General features: G+C 37.8%; 1 protein-coding gene across 1 annotated transcript; it reads right to left on the bottom strand.

The window, feature by feature from the left end:
- si:ch211-39i22.1 (CD99 antigen) lies at positions 1-19,615 on the bottom strand. Its single transcript, XM_017423863.3, has 12 exons — positions 19,291-19,615; positions 13,602-13,663; positions 12,599-12,851; positions 12,217-12,317; positions 12,023-12,101; positions 9,123-9,155; positions 7,627-7,701; positions 6,232-6,258; positions 5,737-5,754; positions 4,205-4,321; positions 2,797-2,865; positions 1-2,668 (listed from the first exon to the last, which is right to left on the bottom strand). The coding sequence occupies exons 1-12, from the start codon at positions 19,352-19,354 to the stop codon at positions 2,634-2,636; spliced, it is 933 nt and encodes a 310-aa protein (XP_017279352.1). The 5' UTR covers positions 19,355-19,615; the 3' UTR covers positions 1-2,633.
- Positions 19,616-20,058: the final 443 nt, after the last annotated feature.

Here is a 20,058-nt window from a genome sequence, read left to right as displayed (position 1 = left end):
TTCCCACAAAAACAGTTTAATTGACTTGTCAAACATTATTTACACAACTGCAGAAAAGCACAATTGCCAGATGACAATAATGAAGAAGACAATTCCTACACATCATATAAACATGGTATATTAAATTAGTCATACACTCATTCAAATGTGTTTAATAAATCAACATGTATACAGGATAGGAAAGTGCTTCTCCAATTGAAAATGTTCTTACAAAACATCTCTGTTCGCCTTTTGGTTTATTTTCGATTATGACACTGTCCTTAGTTTACCTCCCAGGGATTTTCAAGAGATTATAAATAATAAGGCAGCACTGGTCATGTTTGATGCCCTCTTAGCAGGATTTGGGAAGTGCACTTCAGGACCAGGTTTACATTCTGGTTTAGCTTGCTGTACTCCAATAGTCTGTATTTTACGGGGACGGCTTGGGAAGAAGTGTAGAGTGGTTTAGGTTTATGAGAAAAACAGTGCTTGTTCCTTTTTTCAAGGTGGCAGAATTGTTGCTCTCTCCCTTACGCTTATTGAGTCCTAACAATTTATCTGAATGTGCACTGCAGGACGTCGCTGTTTTTGATTGAATCTTTTAGAACTCAGTGGAGTGTGCTGCATCTTGACAAAAAAAATTATAATTTGAAGGCATATTTAATGGGTAATTTGTGTATTTGTGCTTTATGGCACACATATTATCCAACTTGTTTCAGCATTTCAAAAGAAATTTGTCTGTTATCTATCACAGGCTACAAGAAAAGATGGCAGCTGGCAGAGAAGCTCACAGTTTCTATCGAGAATCAATGTGACATCACAGACTATTGTCAGCTTGAGGCTAGGCTGTAAGCAACAGTCTCTGTCCTGTATTGCAGCTAATAAAGTGTTTTACAGCTAACGTACCTCATGAACTGCGGCGCAACTTGCCCTACCACATTTTAAAGTTCAAAAAGATTAGGGAAGGTACAAAACTTCAAGGCAACAGAAAGACATTCAGAAGTTAGTTTGTGCTACAGTGGTAGAAAAACAAACAACAACGACCAAAAAAGGCAGTAACGTAGCCTCTTCTGAGAAATTTCACAACAACATTCACAGAAATAACACAGCAAAACGAGGTGACTCGAGACCATCAGTGTCGGCTAATAGGCACCACTGCTAAAATGGTAAGAATTTCTATATAAAAATCACAAGTGAGTGGTGTTTGTATATGAATGATACAAAAATACTGACAGCTACTGGCTTGCTCATATGAAAAAAACGCACCTTAAAGGGAGTTTTTACAGCTGAAATCGGTTTGGAGTAAGACAAACTAAACTTGGCCTGCCATAAAGATAATAAAGAGCAGGTCTAATGACAGAATAAGTACGAGTCTTTCGCAATTTTAAACAACATTCATTGCCTGTTTCCCAATCAGTATGTTTACATTGGTTAAGTGGTTTGCTTGTTTTCACATTAAGGTCCCGGATACGCTCCCTGTGTGTCTTTACATTGACCAAGCCAGGCTGTGACAGTGAAAGGCACTATAGCAAAGAAATTACTGCATCACAGCTAGACACATATCACATCGAAACAATGCATAATACATTTCTACAAGACTTCTAGTGAATTTGTCCATGTTAGGTGACCATCCGCTCATTCACGGCGACATAATCTGGTACAATAAATTGAAAACAGCAATTTAGAAAAGGAAAAAGTTGGTTATTGAATTTGCGTGTCCTCAGAGTGAAATAAAGTTGGTCTGAGACACAATTTAAAAGGTCAAAATGACATTTTATCAACAGGTATTTTGTTTATTTGGCTAAGAAGTAGCGGTGGTCACTTAACAGGATTTCAAAGCCCCTATACTGTAACAAAAAAAACTAAGAAAAACACAGACAAAAGAACGTGTTGTCATCCTCCAGACAGACACAGTGCCATTTCAGAGCATCAACAGAAAATTAGGATTAATATCATCCTCTACTGCTCCCAGTCAGAATCCACAAACTACAGTGGTAACAATTCATGCCACTTATCCTTTTATTCTACACTTTTACAAGAGATAACTTATTAGAAAAAGGCTATTTTTTCTTCTTTTTTGCTTGAAAGTCTACTTTATACAGTGGATTTTCAAACTCTTTGTCTTGATAAATGTTAGGATTGACTAAAATAACAATAATAATAAAATAATCCACTTGTGATAATTCGGTACAAGTTGAACACTTATCACTATTACTGGTAAATTACTAAAACAGAATTTTAGTTGTACAAATAAAATGTTTAAAAATAGTCGATTAATATTTAAGCCATTTTATGGTTACACTTATCATGAGATTTAATCGCTTTGATTGTAACTTTGAAAACAAAAAGTTGGACACTGATTGATCATTTTAATAGATTTTTTACGTTGGAACAATTAGAAACCTCTTGTGTTCAAATATATCTGCTTGATCTTTATCTAACTGCTTCTTTTTTCCCCCATATGTGTGAACGTTTAGGATTGAACACACTTACGAACATTCATCCACACAAAGACCCACACACACACACACAGTGGACCAACACACAGACAGAAACACACAGCTGTACTCTTGGGCCTCACAGTAATTTAGCTCTTCGGGAGTCTAACAGTGAGATTGCCACTTTGATGGACTGAAGCTGGTTCAGTCAGATGATCATTGCTGGGAGGGGCTCAGTAGGTTGCTAAGGACTGAAGAAAAGAAAAAAGAAAACAGAAAAATTGTCAGGACCACAAAGTGCTGTATCTGGATGCTTTGTTTCTTTTTTTTCGCCCCTTAAAATGCTTTTGTTGTGTGTTGGTGTGTGTTTGTGTCATACCCTGCGGATCTGACTGAGCCTCTGCTACATCTACTTTGTCTGTTTTGTGTCCGGCCTCTGGATCTGCTTCTAATAAAGAGGATTGACAAAAACAAGTTAGAACAAAACAGAAAAATACAAAGCAAGTAGGCAAAGAAGGCAGCACACTGCAGGGCTGACTTTCAAATGCACTTGGTTTCATAATTTTTTTTTCCTCTCTTTTAATATAGATCATGTTACAGTGTCACACGAAACCACGAGGCGAACGGGGATTTTTAAAAATTTATTTTCTAATCGTGAAATCACGCTACTTCACTGACTTTGAATTAAATCTCTGATGGGGGATTCTGAGCACAATGATTTCTCACAGATTTAATTGCTTATCTTGCTACGGTTAAAATGAATTTCATCTCAATTTGATCAACTTTTCATAGCTGTTAAGACTTAACTTTCTACTTATGGTTAATGCAGCAACTCTAAACGTTTATTCTTCACAAACGTTATTTACATTTATTGACTGTGGCTCTTTGATTCTCGCTGAAGAGTAAAACTTTGGTTTGTAATGTCTAAAGAAAACACTGAAATATCAAAGCAATGAATTAATCCAGATATTCGCGGTATAAATCTCACTTTGAAGTTGCCTTTTGATCACCACAGTTAAAACTGAATGGCCTGTAGTACATGTTGACTGTAAATTCAGATGTTGCTGAAACGGCAGTATTGGGATGCAGGGTGTGTATGAGCTGATTGTCCTGGCCTGAACTCACTCAGACATAAAGCTGAGTCTGTGGTTTCTGTTGACCTTTAAAGATTGTTGCTGTTTTGTTTAAAAGACAAACCCACTTTTTACTTGCGCATGTTTGTAGAAAAAGAGCGAAAGATGACGGCAGATTAGTTTAGGGCAGAAGGTCAGATCTGATCCAAGTGAGGCTAATTTCCAGAACAATGTCTCTAAAAAAATGAAGCTCTGATGTGGATTGATGTTAATCCATTTTACCTAAACTAATAATACAAATTGAATTGAATTTAACTTGAGTCCTTTAATGTTTGGGAGGATGAGGAGCGAATCAGAAGGTTGGTGGTTCTATCCCAGCTTCTCCACCCACATGTTGAATTATCCGTGGGCAAAGACAATGAACCCCATGTTACTACTGATTATCCTAATAAGTGTTTGTGTGTGTGTGTAAATGGGTGAATGTAACTTATTGTGTGAAACTGCTTTGAGTGGTCATTCAGAGTATAAATGCAGTCCATTTGCCAAACTGACTACTGAACAGAAATTAGCCTTACTGTTCTTTCAGTGTCTTTAAGTGCAGATGTTTAGGAAAATTTTAGGTAATTTATACTGAAATTACAAGCCGTCTGAGTATTAACTTATGCAACTTTTTACTTTGCTTTATTAGCTTTAATTCACACATGATGTAATTACCCTCGCTCTTTTTGAAGCACAGTTTCTTCTTTTGATAGGCGAAGTATCCACTGACGGCTCCAACTGCAGATACAACAATTGCAGACAGGATTCCTGCTAAGGTTTTAGAGCTTCCTTCTGTAGGAAAACAACCAAACAAAACAAAACAAAACCCCTCAAAGATCTGTGATACCAAAAAACAAAATCAGAGCAATCTTCATTTGCAAAGCCAAACATCTCAGACGGAACAACATTACCACCATTAATCAGATCCGTTTTTCACTGCAAACAGTACAGTGACTGTCACCTTTATGTTTGGTGTCATTATTGCCATTTTTCAGTTGAAAAAAATTGGCACCATTTTAGCAATAAAGTGCACTGACGAGGCATAATGTGCTCATGTCGGTGCATGTTTGTGTTTGAGCAGGATGCATCTAGCATCTTTCCATTTGTCTATCCTTAAATTTAGACTCTTAAAAGCATTCACAGCAAGCCCTCAAAGAAATCTTTTTGCACCTGTACCCTAGTTACTATGACAACACCAGTCTGAACAGTTTTCATGATCATTGCAAGCATACAGCAAAGTAAAAAATATTGGTCAACATACAGCAAAATTGCTCATGTAAGTTAACGCCATGTGGATTTCTGCTTAATGTCAATTTCTAAACAAATGCTTAAATTACCTGTTTACAGTCTATACTTATATCTATGACAGTTAATGATCAAACTTACGTAACAACAATTTAACACACCATCTATCAAATGTAAGGAATGTGCTCTGCATTGCTGCTTGACATCGTATTCAAGGTCAGCTGTCTTGCCAACTCAAAAACAAGGCCTTTTTTGTGCTTGGAGTGGTTTCAGTCAGCGCAGAGTAATAAAGGAAAGATATGATGAGGTGACGTGAAAGGTGAAACACAGAGGAAAAGGGGGAGGTTGTTGACTTTCGGGCACAAAAGAGGGCTTAGCAACTTGCACACACTCGAAAAAGAATTAAAGTCAAGCAAAAGACAGGAAAAGGTGGAAAAAAACAAAGGAGAAGCATGAGTCAGAGGCATAATAAAAGCGTTTGAATCAATGAAATTAGGTGGAATGAAACTGGAGAATGTTGTGAGTCAGTAAAAGGAAGTACATGTGGGTGTCGACAGACAGGCATGAGCATGCATATTCACAAATACAGAACACATTACTAAAAGAAAAAAAAATGTGATAGAAACTGATAATCAAAACAGGTGTGTATAAAACTCTTTAACATCAATAAGCCTTTACTAGTCTTTTATTTTATAACAATAAATTGAAATTAATTCAGTACTGGTTATGTCAATTGTGCCTGAATTTTGCCTGAAGTCACTGCTATAGTTACGCAAAGCCACTTATGCTCAAAGGACAACATAAAAGAAGGTTTTGAAAATGTCATGTAGGAGAAACACCTGCTCAGGGTTTTACACGACACAAAACAGCAGGACAAATATTTTGCTGCAGGTATGTTTGGGGAAGGGCAAGAGGTGGGAGGACATAGTGTGCCGAAAAGAAAAGGCAAGAGAATAACTCACCTTGGACTTCAGGTTTGTCTGTGATTGAAACAGAAAACAAAAACAAATTTAAGACATGACATCAAATTGCACCATTTACAACATGTTACATGTCAGATTTATGCAAAAAGGGCAATTGGAGTTATGCAAATTATATCGTCAGGCAGTTTCACCTTTCATAGAAACTCCGTTTATGTATAAATAGGCTCAAGTTAATTCCAACAGCTATAACAATTATATAGCAGAAAGTTTCTCTGTTTCAAGCAACAGAGAAGATATTATTGTTCTGACTTTGGTATCCTGTTGGCTATGGCAAGGCACGCCAGTAATATCCTGTGTGTTTCAGCAAGTTTTTGAACTATAAAAGCCCCTTTGCTGCGGCTGCTGCTCTACTATGCACAGAACGGTATTTGACTGGGATTTCTGCGATGTGGAGAGGAAATGTTTTGACAAAATCTAATTTTTGCAATAATGCGTATTTTGATTTACAGCATGGACACACATAACAATACCTACCTCCCTCTGGGGCATCAATAACAGGTGCTAAAAGAAAAAGAGAAAAAAAGACAAGTTTTAGACAGCAGAACAAGCAAAACTATTACTCAAACATGCTAGTAATAACGGGGAAAGATTTTGACAGAGATTGTTGAAAACAAAAAAAGCAGGAGAGGGATTAGCTTTAATCTCTTTGTGGTAGTTTATATTTCAGAGGCATTAAGTACTCTCACGTTTCTGGCTGAGAAACACAAATTCACACTTAACATACTCATTTGTATGTTTGTCTTTTTAAGGGAAATCTTTGACCTCATGCTTCCCAGTCCCCCGACTCTAACATTAACCATCATAAATAAACCTGGATCTGGTTTTAAACCTAAAAAACTATGTCCCAGTGTTAAACAATCCCATTGTAAAAGTGTGAAACACTGACATTTAGTCAAGTCAATGGTTCTCACAAAGATAACAACTCATGCACACATGAGCTAGAGTTACATCTTTACTCTCACAGCGATGCATTAACATGATAGGGATAAAATATCAGACATAAATGCCTTGTGGCTTTCTCTAATCTGAGATCTGATCTGTTCACCAGCAACCCTGTTATCGCTTTTCTTGTTGCTTGTCTGTATTTGTCTGTGACATCATCACTGCTGCCAACCTGCTTCAACTTGACCAAGCTGCTGAGGAAGAGCACTTTCAGAGAACAAAGCCGTGATTACAGTGATTAACAAGAGTCAGATTTCACACGAGCAGTGAGAAGTAATCCAAAACAAAACATCTTGTTCCCTAAACTGCGTTTGCTTTGTGACTCATGATTAAATGGATAGTTTAGGTCTTTGAAGCAAGTTTTGGTGGAAAGTTTATGACCAATATCTTACCTATAGTAGATAGCTCTTGAACCGGGCTGATGAGATAACAGCTAGTTTAAAAAGGAGCCAAGACCAAAGTGGATTTCTGTCATCTAAATCGGCTTCAGTTTCAAAGGTCTCATAACGGTTCATTCAAGAGCTATTTACTAAATCTTCATATTGCTGTCAGTTTTGCATTGAACTGCTATTTACAATAATTTTATAGTTATTTGCAAGTTCAATTAATAGCAGCAGATAACTGTAGAATTTCAATTGTAACCTGGAGCCCTTTAAGTAGGAATAATACAATATTTCTGCAGAAATAACTACACAATGCAAAATTGACAACAGTGTAAGTTTATAAAATAGCATTTGAATGAACCTCTATAAAATCTTTGAGTTTGAAGTTGTTTTAAAATGACAACAATCCACTTTGGTCTTGATCCTATTTGTAGTAGTAGTTAGTTCATCAATCCGGTCAGAAATTTGTTGAATGTATCTCTAGAAGTTTTTTTTACTTATTGGCTACAATACCATAATTAACTAAAACTAAGTCATTACTAACCTGGATTCAAGCTGCGACTTTTTCCAATTTCTTCTTTTGAGTCATCCAATGCATCTCCCAAGTCAAACTCAGCTCCTGAAAAGAAAATAAATACATCAATTTTTATGTGTAACACAAAGAAAGGTTAAAAAAAAAGATCTCCAAAACATATAGTCTCTTTCACACATTTTATTTCTGTGGTTACTTGTTGAACTATAATAACATCAAGTAAGGTTTCACTCCTCAGTTCAGTCTCTCCTGCAGATACCCTGCGGATGACTTTTCAGTAATAACTCAGAAAAACAACCAGAAAGGGCAGTAACACTTATCCTGTGAACCAGAGTTGATTTGCATTCAAGGATATTATCTGATGGAAACAATATCTTCCCTAACTTCATATTCACAGGGGAAAACCCAGAAGGGCTTATAAAACGCCAAAGTTACCTGGGTGCGACTTTGTAAACAAAACAGTTTTGAGGAGAGGCAAGATTGGCGAACTCATTTAAGGCTGACAGAACCTCAGAGGCAGGTTTATCTACTGATCTATTCTTGATGAAACGCCTCACAGCAAGAAACATTAACGTCCTAACGCTAAAAAGCACCATTTATCATATATGAGAACATGATTGCTAAATAATTTTTAAGCCTAATTTTTCTTTCTGTCTTTAATCTTTCCTTATTTTTGCAATAAACCCACTATCTTTTCTATTTATCCCTCCTTATTCTGTATAATCTTCTTTTTCTCTCTAATACATCTCATAAAGGTGAAAAATAATAATAATATAAATAACATTGAACACTGAAAAACAAAGGGCGACACCATAATTTTGATAATAAATCTTACAGATTTAATCTGGAGACATCTTTACTTAAAGTGTAACAGGAAGAATTTGGGAGTCAAAACTGAACAAGCCAAAATCCCACCTTCACTGCCTCCCAAGGGAGCAGTATTTTTTTGTCAGAAATGTACATCTGTTCCTCATATATGTTCAGGGAGTTGCAATAAGGTTGTATGCAACATGATACGTAAAGTAAGACAAGCACATTTCTCAGATAAATACAGATTCCTGTTAACAGAAATGTTGTTTAATGGGATGGAAATCTAATAGGAATTTAACTATTTAGTGGTAAACCTGAGGTGATTACTGATTATTTACTGTACATGTATTTGAGGTTAAAACAGACACTGAAGTGATGGTTTTTGTACTGCCTGGTCCACAATTTTATTGAGTTTAAAACCCAAACAAATGTACTCAGTTACCACAACAATAAAAACAGAAAGATTTTTCCAGTTCAGAGATTTTTAAGTTATTAGCCACACAGACCCTCACCTACAGTTCCTGTGGTGTACTAAAATGTCATAAAACTTTAGAACTTTACCTATTAAATTATGATTAAAATATTGTTTTGAAAACATTTATGATGCATGTTAGTGTTTTGTGTAGCTGTGCGTCTTGGCTATAAAAAAGCAGAACATTATAAAACCAAATGGAATCATGTATAATACATAAGTTTACCTGTATTAGGTTCTGAAGCATCACTTTTCTTGACTACGGGAAGAGATCAGAAAGAAAAGAGAGTGTTACACTATGGATTGAAACACATTGTATACTAAACATAGAAATATACATATACATAGAAATATAGAAAATACTAAACATTTTCACCTATGGCATTCTTTAAAACCTTATTATCATGACTTGTAACTTATTGCTTATATAACAGGACATTACACTGCATGACAAAGATAAATTATAATTTTGGAAATATTTGGCTTTTCTCCTATAAATAGGTGATCACATTTTCTTTACATACTTCATCACATAATCATCTTTGTCTGAAACAACCAGAGGAACTTAGTCGACTCAGTGGCTTCTTACACGAAACTACCTGAACATGGAAATGTTGACAGAATCTGGTTATGACTGCTTTGTCACACGTGTCTCAGACAGCAGGAAACAGTCTGAATCAGCTGTGATCTAGCAATGGAAAATACTCCAGAGTGGCGCCTGGGAAAAGTACATACCGTGAGAGAATGTAAAAAAAAAAAAAAGTATGCTGTGAAAATTACAGTTTTTTTGTTTTGTTTTGCCTGAAGGGAGTTACTGGTAGCAGACAAGCTTGACAAATTATACATGTGGAAGGCTGTTTTTGAACTGAATTTCATACTTTATGTACTTTAACATGCCTGCAACAGTGACTAAACTGCAGAAAAATATGCAAACAGTCAGGAAAAGGGAGCGAGCTCTGAACAGTCTCTCTGTAGATTCTTCAGGCAATTACCTAATCTGTGTAAACACATGGGACCAAATAGACTATATCTGGACTTTTTTTTCCAGAGAAAGATTGACTGTGGTATGTTGCTTCTGTTGTAATGTTAGTGATAAAAGCAGGAGATCACCACTTTAAACTGTATTACAGCTTTGGGAAACCATCAGGGTTGTTTTTTTTCTCATGTAAAGAAACAGCATTATTCTATTAGTTATGTTTAGGGGCTATGTGGTTTGCAAATATGTTGTGCTCTTAATGCAATACTTTTACAGAAAAGCATTATCTACTTCTAGACAGAATGAAGTCTGAATCTCGTTACCATCACCATGCAAGTGTGCGTTGTAAGACTTAGGTGTGTAACTTCCAAAGACACTACGAAGTTATGGTCATAGTCAGAATGAATATTTACAATTTCAGCCCTTTTTTGTGCGTTTTTAGCTTTAGCTTTGGACAAATTAAAAAGCAGCTGGAAGATTTGCTAGACTACAATTGTAAAAGAAGCAATCTTCCCAGTCTCCAAACAATCCATTTGTGACAGAAACACAAAGGTTTGGACTAACCGTCTGCTATTCTAACACCTACAAACTGGTTTTAGGATTGACCACAATCAACAACGGCAGTTCCCATTCACTGACTGGTTACTGACTGGTTCTGTGTGGTTCCTCTTGAGTTTTGTGAGAATTATAAGTAAGGCAGGTCTGGAGAAAGGCCTGCCCTTTTCCAAACTATTTTTGTAGACACTAAACCATCTGGCACATCCAGTTAGGACAGACTCTGCTTGCCTGAATGTAACTCTACAGCGAACCACTTTGGTTAAATGCCCTTCTGTCAATATTTATCTGAACATGGTGGAAAACATGACGTAGCACCTCTTCATGCAGTACATTTCACTTCAGCAGCACAACCAACTGCATTTTCTAGACAGACCTATTCCTGAGTAAAACCAATTCTGCTTGAATATAAACCATTTGCTTCTCGAAAAAGAGTCTTTCTTTAAAGTGGGGTGATGTGAAGTGCTTTTGATTACCGTAGTCAGTATCTTGCCTGCAGTTGGCAGGACTTAGTGTGATCCCAGTTTGGAAAATACAGGAAAAAGCCTAACTAGTGAGAAAAGCTAAAAGCAACTCATATGGGCGTTAACAAAAGAAACACTTAAAACATGTCAAACCTCCAAATATTTATAATGGGTCAAGCAGATGCAATTGTATGTTCTTTTACAGCATAACACTTTCTTCACAGAGTTGCTTACTTTGTTACTATTCTCCTAACCAAACAATGATCAATATTAATTATTACACCAAGTCATTATAATTATTACATGTACTTATTACAACGACACCTAAAAGAAACACCCACAACAAAACTGAACTATCCCTTTAAGGCTGGCTGAAAATATACAGTAATTGTCATCCAATATTTTCACGTTCAAAACTAACATTGGTACTTTACATTAATCATTTTTAAACACAGACTTGGGAGATTTGAACATTATTAAAGCTTTGGAACAAGTTTTTTGCTGTCAGTGAAATACTTTTTGAATGTCGCCAATGTTTATAGAGAAGCCACAACCCTGAAAAACAACTAACAAAGGGATTCCCTTTGTTTCCGAGCACAAAATACTTTATGACAAACAATACAAAGTATACAGGAGTAACTAGATACAAACTCTGCCGACCTTCTTTTCGTGTGTGGTTCTAGTGTCACCAGCAGGAAACCAAACTGGACCATTAACACACAGCAACAGACCTGCTAACAATCAGGGGAATTGTACAGCTCTTGTATCTGCAGCTGAAACTTGACAGATTATATTGGTCAAGTATTTAATTTGGCTTTTTTTACTGAAATAACCACATAAAGCTAAAGGACTTTAAAAAATCACGGTTTTTAACCTCAGTTTAACCTTATTTGGCAAACATCTCCAGCTTGCGGATTAATAAAACCCACTGAACTCAGTGTGAATTCCCTCACTCTGTAACCATTTTTATAAAATGAAAATTTAAGAGAAGACATAAAAAACACATTCAAAAGAAAATATTGACTTTTTGTTTGAATGCCTATAGGTATTGCCAACTGGATCTCAGTCTTTTGGCTGAAACCAATTTTTTTCTTTTCCTGAATTTGTGTGTCCAGCGTCTACATATCTCACCTTCAGGTTCCACATTCACTGGCGCAGGTGTTGTTTGATCATCTATGGGTGCAAGTGTGGTTGTCATGTCCCCTCCATTCTATTCAAAATACACCATGAAGCACATAAACATGTACAAAAGGAGAAGTTACCTCACGTGAGAAAGCAATTTCTATTTAAATGCTTATTAAAGAGTTTGTAGAAAGGATACTGACCATTTCTGAATCAGCCAGTGCAGGAGTGGTTGAGGGAACTTCCTCCTCTACATTTTGTGTTGTCTCCTCAGGTCCTGCCTCAGTGACACCTGAACCAGCACCTGGTCATGGAAAGAAGAAGAATACAAGAAAATTAAATACAGTCTAAATGTTGCTGCAATGCTTGTGATAAAGAATAAAATCTGCACACTGTTCTTTAATCAGCATGCAGTTCTCAACAAAAGGATTTAAAAATACTTTTGACCTCAAACTGACCAAACCATTTTATAGTATTAAGAATAAAGAATCATACTAGATTTTAGGAAAACACTTGACATAATTCAGAATAGAAAATGGTAAATCATCTAAAATGAGCAGATAAGATATTTGTTTTCTTCATTACCTTGTGTTGTTAAAGCTGCCTCTGCCGCAGTGGTAGTTTCAATCGGCACCTCACCAGTAGGAGACTCTGTTTCTGCATCTGCCATTGCAGGCACTTCAGGAGTTGTTGTTTCTGCATCTGCTGCAGGAGTTTCTTCAGGGACTTTTAATGCGACTGTTGTTTCTGCAACGTCTGGAGGACTTGTCACTTCTGAACCTGAAGGTGCAGGAGTCGTTTCTACGACCCCAGGCTGAGTATTTGGTGTTGGTGCTACCTGTAATCAGCCAAAAAAAATCATCTAGATAAAGACGTTTAGGGTTATATAGAATAGTCATTAGGGGTGTAATCCTGTCTCGTGACTTTGTCTGATGAAATTATTTTTTTTAATTATTTGTTTGGCAACAATTTAAACAACCATGTCGGACACTAGGATAATGCTGTCACGTTACTCGTGTCGTATGAAGAGAGCTTCTGGACAGAGCATTTCTCTTTTCTCTTTTAATTTTAAGATGAGATGTTTGTAGCTATATGAATTCTATTTTGGTTTTAATTTTTAGATGTTTTAATGGTTCTTGGTTAAATGGTTTCATTAGCAACTAATAAAAACAGAATTATAAAAAGGAAGACAAGAAATAAGTCATTTTAAGGTCTGAAAAGGATAATGAGAAATCAGATTGAAGAGATGCCAGTCAGTTGAGTTTGTGGCACAAGATTTTTTTCTTAAAGATATTGTTAAAATCTCATCTTGTCTCATTAACCCAGTATTGCCTCTCATCTTGAATGATAAATGTCTTATTTCCCCACTGGTAGTTATGTCTTCTGCTATTCAGAATAATGATCAGCTAATGTTTGAGGTCTGCAAAATGCTGCAATGTTAACGTAAACAATTAAACAACTCTGAACTACAGTCACTAGGAGCTGTTCACTAACTGGGCATTATTTTCACACGTCGCTGCCCATTAAATTCCTGAGAGCAATATGGTGTCCAATCAAAGCAAACCAACGAAACGATTTTATATCTTACAGTAGTTGGTTTGTCCTCATCTACCTGGTCCGTTCCATCTGTATCTGGAGCCTCAGTCACATCTGTGGAAACATCATCAAGAAAAACTTGTGTAAAAAAGAAGCAAAGAAGGGAGGCAGGCCAAATAACCCCCAATTTTTAAAACAATGTACAATTTTTTGTGCAAAATTAAAAAAGCCAGCATAAATGAATTTGAATATGGAGCTTCATAATGTGTTCCCATTATTATTATCCACGTACACCCAAACACACATGCTCTGAGCCACACCCTGTCCTGGACTGATCCCTGCTGTTGTGACATCAATCCCATCTGACTTCCACCAACAGTAAATGAAGTCTCAACCTCAATGCAGGTGTTGCAGCTCCACACTAATGAAGATAAATGGAGAAGATGTGCTCTTCTTCATTCTGTGTAGTAGACGTGTGAGCTGTGTGTGTTTGAGACGGTGCTGTGACATTCCCCTGTTTCATGTGAGGAGTGTTCTTTGCTAAGATGAGTTCAGCAGCAGCCTGGTTCTGAATCATCAGTCCAATGCTTTATTTTTCACTTGAAAATACTGTAAGTACCGCAAAGCCTTCTAATATTTGTATTATTTTACTGCAGGTAAAATAATAGATGAAAAAAAAGTGTAAGAACAGATGGGAAAGGGACCAAAACACCCCCAAAAGGAGAAAATGAAAAACATTTACTTATCAGAAGGTAACAGGCGCTCAGAACTATAACTTTTTTCTTTATTAGGCTGGCATAAAAGCTGTGTTATTATCCACAATTACTGCATTCATCGCTGAGTGAAATTTCAAAGGGTCAGTGTTCTTGTAAAGTGAGATTGTATCAGAGTCAGTGAAGCCTTGAGGGAAACCAGCCTGAGCAGCATCTAAAGTATTTCTATCACACCGTAAATCCTCTGCGGGGCAAAAGGCGCTGGTGACACCCTGACTCTTCATTCTCAGAAATATGTTTACAGAAACAAAAATGACACACACACATGAGCGTGACTCCTCTTATCCACACACACACCCTGGCACACAGCTGCATAACTGACATTAATGTAATAGGGCGCTCATTGTTCCACTCACTTCCTGTCTCTTTTTAAGCTCAATATCACTCCACCTTTGCATCCAAGCTAAACTTTAACGACAGCTCTTAATGAATCACACCGACTGCGTGTATGGGTGTGCCTCAACTTCCTCGTGACCTTTTTTGGAAATCATCATCTTGATCAAAGATGTGCTGTAGCGTGCATTTCTTTACAATGAGATTGGAATAAGTTTAAGTGAACTAGATGTGTCTCAGCGTTTAGAAGATTTAAGATAAAACATTGACAGAGATTGATTTAATCTGTGAAACGTGTAAGAGTTCACTTTAATCAACTCGTCATGTCAGAGTGGGATTAATGCTGATGCGTGTCCGTTAGTGACAACACATGTTGCTAATTGTAATAGCAGTCAATGTGGAAACGAGTGGGGATATTTTCTCACAGACTTGCGCTTACATGCATGCGAGTGGGAGGGAGGGAACGTTGATCTCATACAACTCCTCCAGCACTGTGTGTGTGAGAGCCCGTACATGCTCGGGGAGAAAAAGCATCCAAACTCTTGCTGTTGCTTCACGGAACATTCTGTTCTCGTTTATTGCTTTAGCTACCTTTACTACACACACGCACAAGCAGTACATGCAGGATTAAAAACTCTCGAGCTTCTCCTCCTTCCCCTTTAGTTTTGACATGCACACCACCACATGTTTGCGCACAAGTTCACGTTCCCACTCTGAGGAAGTGGCATCCTGGTTTGCATTAGCGCAGCAGTGAAAGCCCCTCTCCCTCCTTCCTTTCCTTTCCTTTGAGCCCATTTTTCAGCCTTCTTCTCTTTCTTACTCACAAACTTTTTTAATTCCCTCTCTTTCATTGCCACAACTCTCCCCTGAGGCTGATGAGTCATCTGTGTCTCTGACATGACTGCATGCTTTTGTATGCAAAAGCACAAATAATGCTGCGAAACAGTTAAAAAGGTCCCCCGAGGCCAAACTCCTAAGTTGAACCATGTGACTCTTACATACAGACTGTGAAACTGACCATGTGATTCACAGTCAAATACACTGTGCTTTTTATGACCGGCAAATACTTTGATCAAATAAACATAGAGCCTTCTGAGCTGAGCAGGTTTTGTAACATCTTGAGGAGAAAACAGCAGTCAGTAAGCCCAAACTGGGAACAATGGCCTCCTCAGATGGAGCACATCTGCCCATCAGCTCTCTGTTGACCACATCCCAACCCTTTAGTGGGGACACAAACCGAAGTGAAAGCTTGAGAGGACAGTAAAATGAATCTGCCAAAGATTTGTCCTAAACAAAAAATTCAGTGGGCAGCATGTAATAACATCAAGTGGCAAAGTTTGGGAAACTACGAAGGCAGCGAAAACTAAATAACTTTAGAGTCAGGGTTCGGCCCGCCACTTTTGGGCCAAACAAAACACAAACCCTGCAACAAAGTGGACAAGAAAGAAAAAGACCACCGTTTCCCCAGTAATATTGAACTTATAGCTTCTTTTATAGCAGATTGTACAAATGTATGATCAAATATTCCAGTAAAATATATTCTCCAATCAGGTAAGATCTCCTTATTTTGATTTCATGTAAAACAAATACTGTTCCAAATAGCAAATTTATTGAAGATTCAATGTTTTAAATGAAAATCTGACAGTTAAAATAATGGATCTCAATTACCTAATCAACAAATTGTGGCAGCCCTTGGATAGCAATTTTTATCAAGTAAATGCTTTTGTGCTTTTTTGATGACAATGAAACACTGATCGAAACTAAATTAGGAGTCTGAAAGAAAAGGACGCTGGAGGTTGAATCGAGTGTGTTTAGAAGCAAATTGGACTTATAAAAATAATTAGAAAATGGACAGTTTTGGAGTTCGATTATCTGAATTACAGTTTAAAAAAGGAACACAAGATTACAAAGATGGTTTTGCTAAAATAAAACATGTAAGAAACATTAACACCTTTTACAGCTTACAAAAATATCTTATTCTCATCTACCTGGCATGTGTATTTTTCCACTTCCACTGTCCCTAACAAGCATATAAAAAAACTGTATAGTTTTACACACCTTAAATGGACGTGCTGTTGTCTCATCTTTTTGTTTAACAGGAATTTTTAACAACTCCCCGTGCATGCACGCATTATTTACCGTTAAACGGAATTCCTCCCACCATTCCTTAAACACGCATGTTAAATTTTTTGGCAGCCACAAATTGCCTTTAGGTGCTGACATTATACTTATATGGTTAACGGTCTTGTTTGGCTCTATATAACCCTGGGTCGGACTGGTGAACTGTCCAGGGTGAACCCCGCCTCATGCCCAATAACCCCTGGAGATGGACACCAGCTCCCAGTGACCCTTAACGGAAGAGCAGGTTAAAGAAGGGATGTCCCATGCTGCAATGATTTTTTTTAACTGCTCTTTGTGACTGATGTTGAATTAGGGGCCAAGAGGTAGAGGTAGGGAAATTGAATTTGGCCTTTCCCCAGCACTTTTTATCTGATTTACTGAACGGATTTGTGTTTTATTACGTGCATTTAAAGAGTAAAGAGACTGAGAGTGAATAAAACCACTTCTGGCTTTACCTACGTAACAGCAGAACTCAGAGCTAAGGCATGTTATCAGTGCTGAAAAAATGAATGGAACTTTATTATATCTCTCTTATAGTTCCTGCACGATTGTGTGAAATTGCCCGAGTGTAGATAATAGCTCATCTATTCACCTACATACATGTGATCTCACGCCTCGTGCTGTAACAGTACACCCACGACTCTTTGTGCATGCATGTCTGATGATACAGCAGCATCTCCACATTGTTCTCCCATGTATAATCCTATTGTGTGTCAGTGGGAAACAGAGCGCTGTGTTTGCTCCACTCATGTAAAACCTTAAACATGCCCCTATGGGAGAAAAAAAAAGTGAGAGCTGTGTGGGTCTGTGCGTCAGTGTGGGTTTCACCCACCCACCAAAGTGATGATTTATGTGTCAGCAGTTAAAAGTGTAAACACAGACAAGTTGGCACACACAAACACACACACCTGGCTCACACCGCACAACTCCTTTCATGTATGCATTTGCCTTTCAGACACAAATGTCTTAGGTTGATGTATTCACAAACAAAATGCATAAAGCTCTCTCATACTCCCACATGTTCTGTACATACAAGTTGAAGCACACCCCACCCACCTACTCCCTCACACACACACACACACAGAAATACTGAGGCCCCTGGAGGAATGGAAGGTGCTGAAACTAGTTGTGCGTTGGGTGTAGTCTACAGCTGGAGCTGGATCTGGTTACCGGCACTCCCTATCCTCAACGTTCATAACTTAACACAAACCGCCACACGGATGGCCAGATAAGCAACTGACCTGGCACCTCATCCTGCAAAGTGTTGCTATAAACTCACACGCATGCAAGTCAGCAAACACACCCACGGAGGTTTACAGTGTCGGTGCATCAAAGTCTACTGACTTTTTTTTAAAATTTGCGCATAAAAAAGAAGAAAAAAAAAAGTTGTGCTTGTGGGTTTAAAAAAAATAAAGAAATTCATTTGTGTGTGTGTGTGTGTGTGTGTGTGTGAGAGAGAGAGCATGTGTGCAAATGTGCTTCCTGCTCATGGTTTGTCTTCTAAGGAAAAAAAAACGAACCAGTAGAGTGACATTACCAATTCACATCCAAGCTAACGCTCAACTGAATTTGTTTGCATAATGATAGTGAGGCCTTTGCTTTCCTCTTTATTGTATCTCTTTGTTTTCCCTCCCAATAAGTTCTAACATTTAGCCTTTATCTTCTTCCAACAACTCCCCTCCTATTTCTCCTCAGTTTATGTGTTTTCCCTCAATGGTTCCCTTCTCTCCATGTGAGTTTTATTGCACATTTGAGCAATCTGAAATCATTGCATGAGCTGCAGGGAAGGGCGAAAGCTCATGGGCCAGCCAAGGAGGAAGAAAGGGGGAAAAGGAGGGCGCAAAAAAAAAAAGACAAATTAAAGACACCTGGAGAGAGAAGAAAGAAGATGAGGGCGAATTAGTCAGTTACACAAATGAGAAACGAGCAGATAAAAATGAAAAGATGGAGATAATTACTGGGTCCACCACACCCCTACATGGACCAAGTCCTAAAAGATACGACCACATTACAGAGCGTGACACTTCTCTCTCAGTGATGATGTCTGAGGTGAAAAGCCAGAGACCAATTATGACGAAGATGATTAAGGGCTTTTTACTGATCCAATCAGACAGTAATTAAAACAAGCAGAATGCAGCTGGAACTAAACTGAGACTGGCAAAAAGAGATTAGGGACTGCAGTCACACACAGAAGGGGGAGAAAAAACACACAGAGAGACTATAGTGAAAGGGATTTAAAGGTAGGTAGAAAGAGAAATGGGAAAAAGAAAGCAATTATATGATTATAACATGGATAGATAGATAGATAGATAGATAGATAGATAGATAGATAGATAGATAGATAGATAGATAGATAGATAGATAGATAGATAGATAGATAGATAGATAGATAGATAGATAGATAGATAGATAGATAGATAGATAGATAGATAGATAGATAGATAGATAGATAGATAGAAACACATTTGCATAAATTTATAAAGTAATTAGAATTAATTGGACATGAATCCTTACCTTGAGCCTTGGCATGCGAGGCCAGAAGGCTTCCTAACAGCAGAATCCACAGGTATGACATCATGTAAAACGCGTTGTGGTTGTGAAGAAAACCAGGGCTCACGCTCCCTTTCTCTTTCTCTTTTTTTTTTTTCTTCGCCCTTCTCCAAGGACAATTTGCCGGTGTGGAGGTTTCAGGAGGTTTCAGGTGGATCCAGAGGAGGATGCGTGCGTGTCTGCGCGCCGGTGCGTTCTTCAGTCTCCAAAGGTGCCCAGATGCTGTCAGGCTGAGCGCGCGCCGCCGCAGACCTGTCGTCCTTTTGTCTGGATTGGATTGGGGGAGAGAGGGTTCGGTTTTTATTAAAGTGGGCGGGTCTCCTCCTAACTGACGGGCAGGGCCGGAGATGTACCTACGTTGCTGTTGCTGTGGTAACATGAATTGATCCACAAATTGTCACAAACATTCCCAAGGCATGACTTTTAATTTAGATTTACGTTCAAGAGTGACTGTTATGTTTTGGCATAGAACCGAATTATATCGAGATTCATTCTGAACAATTAAGAAGTGCTTTAGTTCTTTAATAATTAAAGAGGTACATTATTAACTGCACATATATCTTATTTATACTTTTTAAATTTTAAAATCATCCCCTTCATATAGTACAGGGTCAAGAATGGATCATTTTTATTTCCCTGGCAGTTTTTTGGGTCCTTTCCTGCTTTGTATAATTGGACTGCTTTTAGCTTTTCAGCCAGCAGGGGGAGCCATTCAGTCAGTTTTTACAGGTA

This window comes from Kryptolebias marmoratus, linkage group LG6 (genome assembly GCF_001649575.2).
Source record: "Kryptolebias marmoratus isolate JLee-2015 linkage group LG6, ASM164957v2, whole genome shotgun sequence".
Classification (NCBI taxonomy): Eukaryota; Metazoa; Chordata; class Actinopteri; order Cyprinodontiformes; family Rivulidae; genus Kryptolebias; species Kryptolebias marmoratus.
This window is presented reverse-complemented; position numbering and strand designations above follow the sequence as displayed.

What these genes read in the sequence shown, in the direction of transcription:
- si:ch211-39i22.1 (XM_017423863.3), bottom strand. Translation starts at nt 19,354, where the DNA reads ATGATGTCATACCTGTGGATTCTGCTGTTAGGAAGCCTTCTGGCCTCG. An exon ending in TGCTTCAGAACCTAATACAG is followed by an intron (nt 7,702 to 9,122) that starts GTAAACTTATGT and finishes TTTTCTTTTCAG; the next exon opens with GAGCTGAGTTTGACTTGGGA. An exon ending in GTGCTTCAAAAAGAGCGAGG is followed by an intron (nt 2,866 to 4,204) that starts GTAATTACATCA and finishes CCTCTTTATTAG; the next exon opens with AAGCAGATCCAGAGGCCGGA.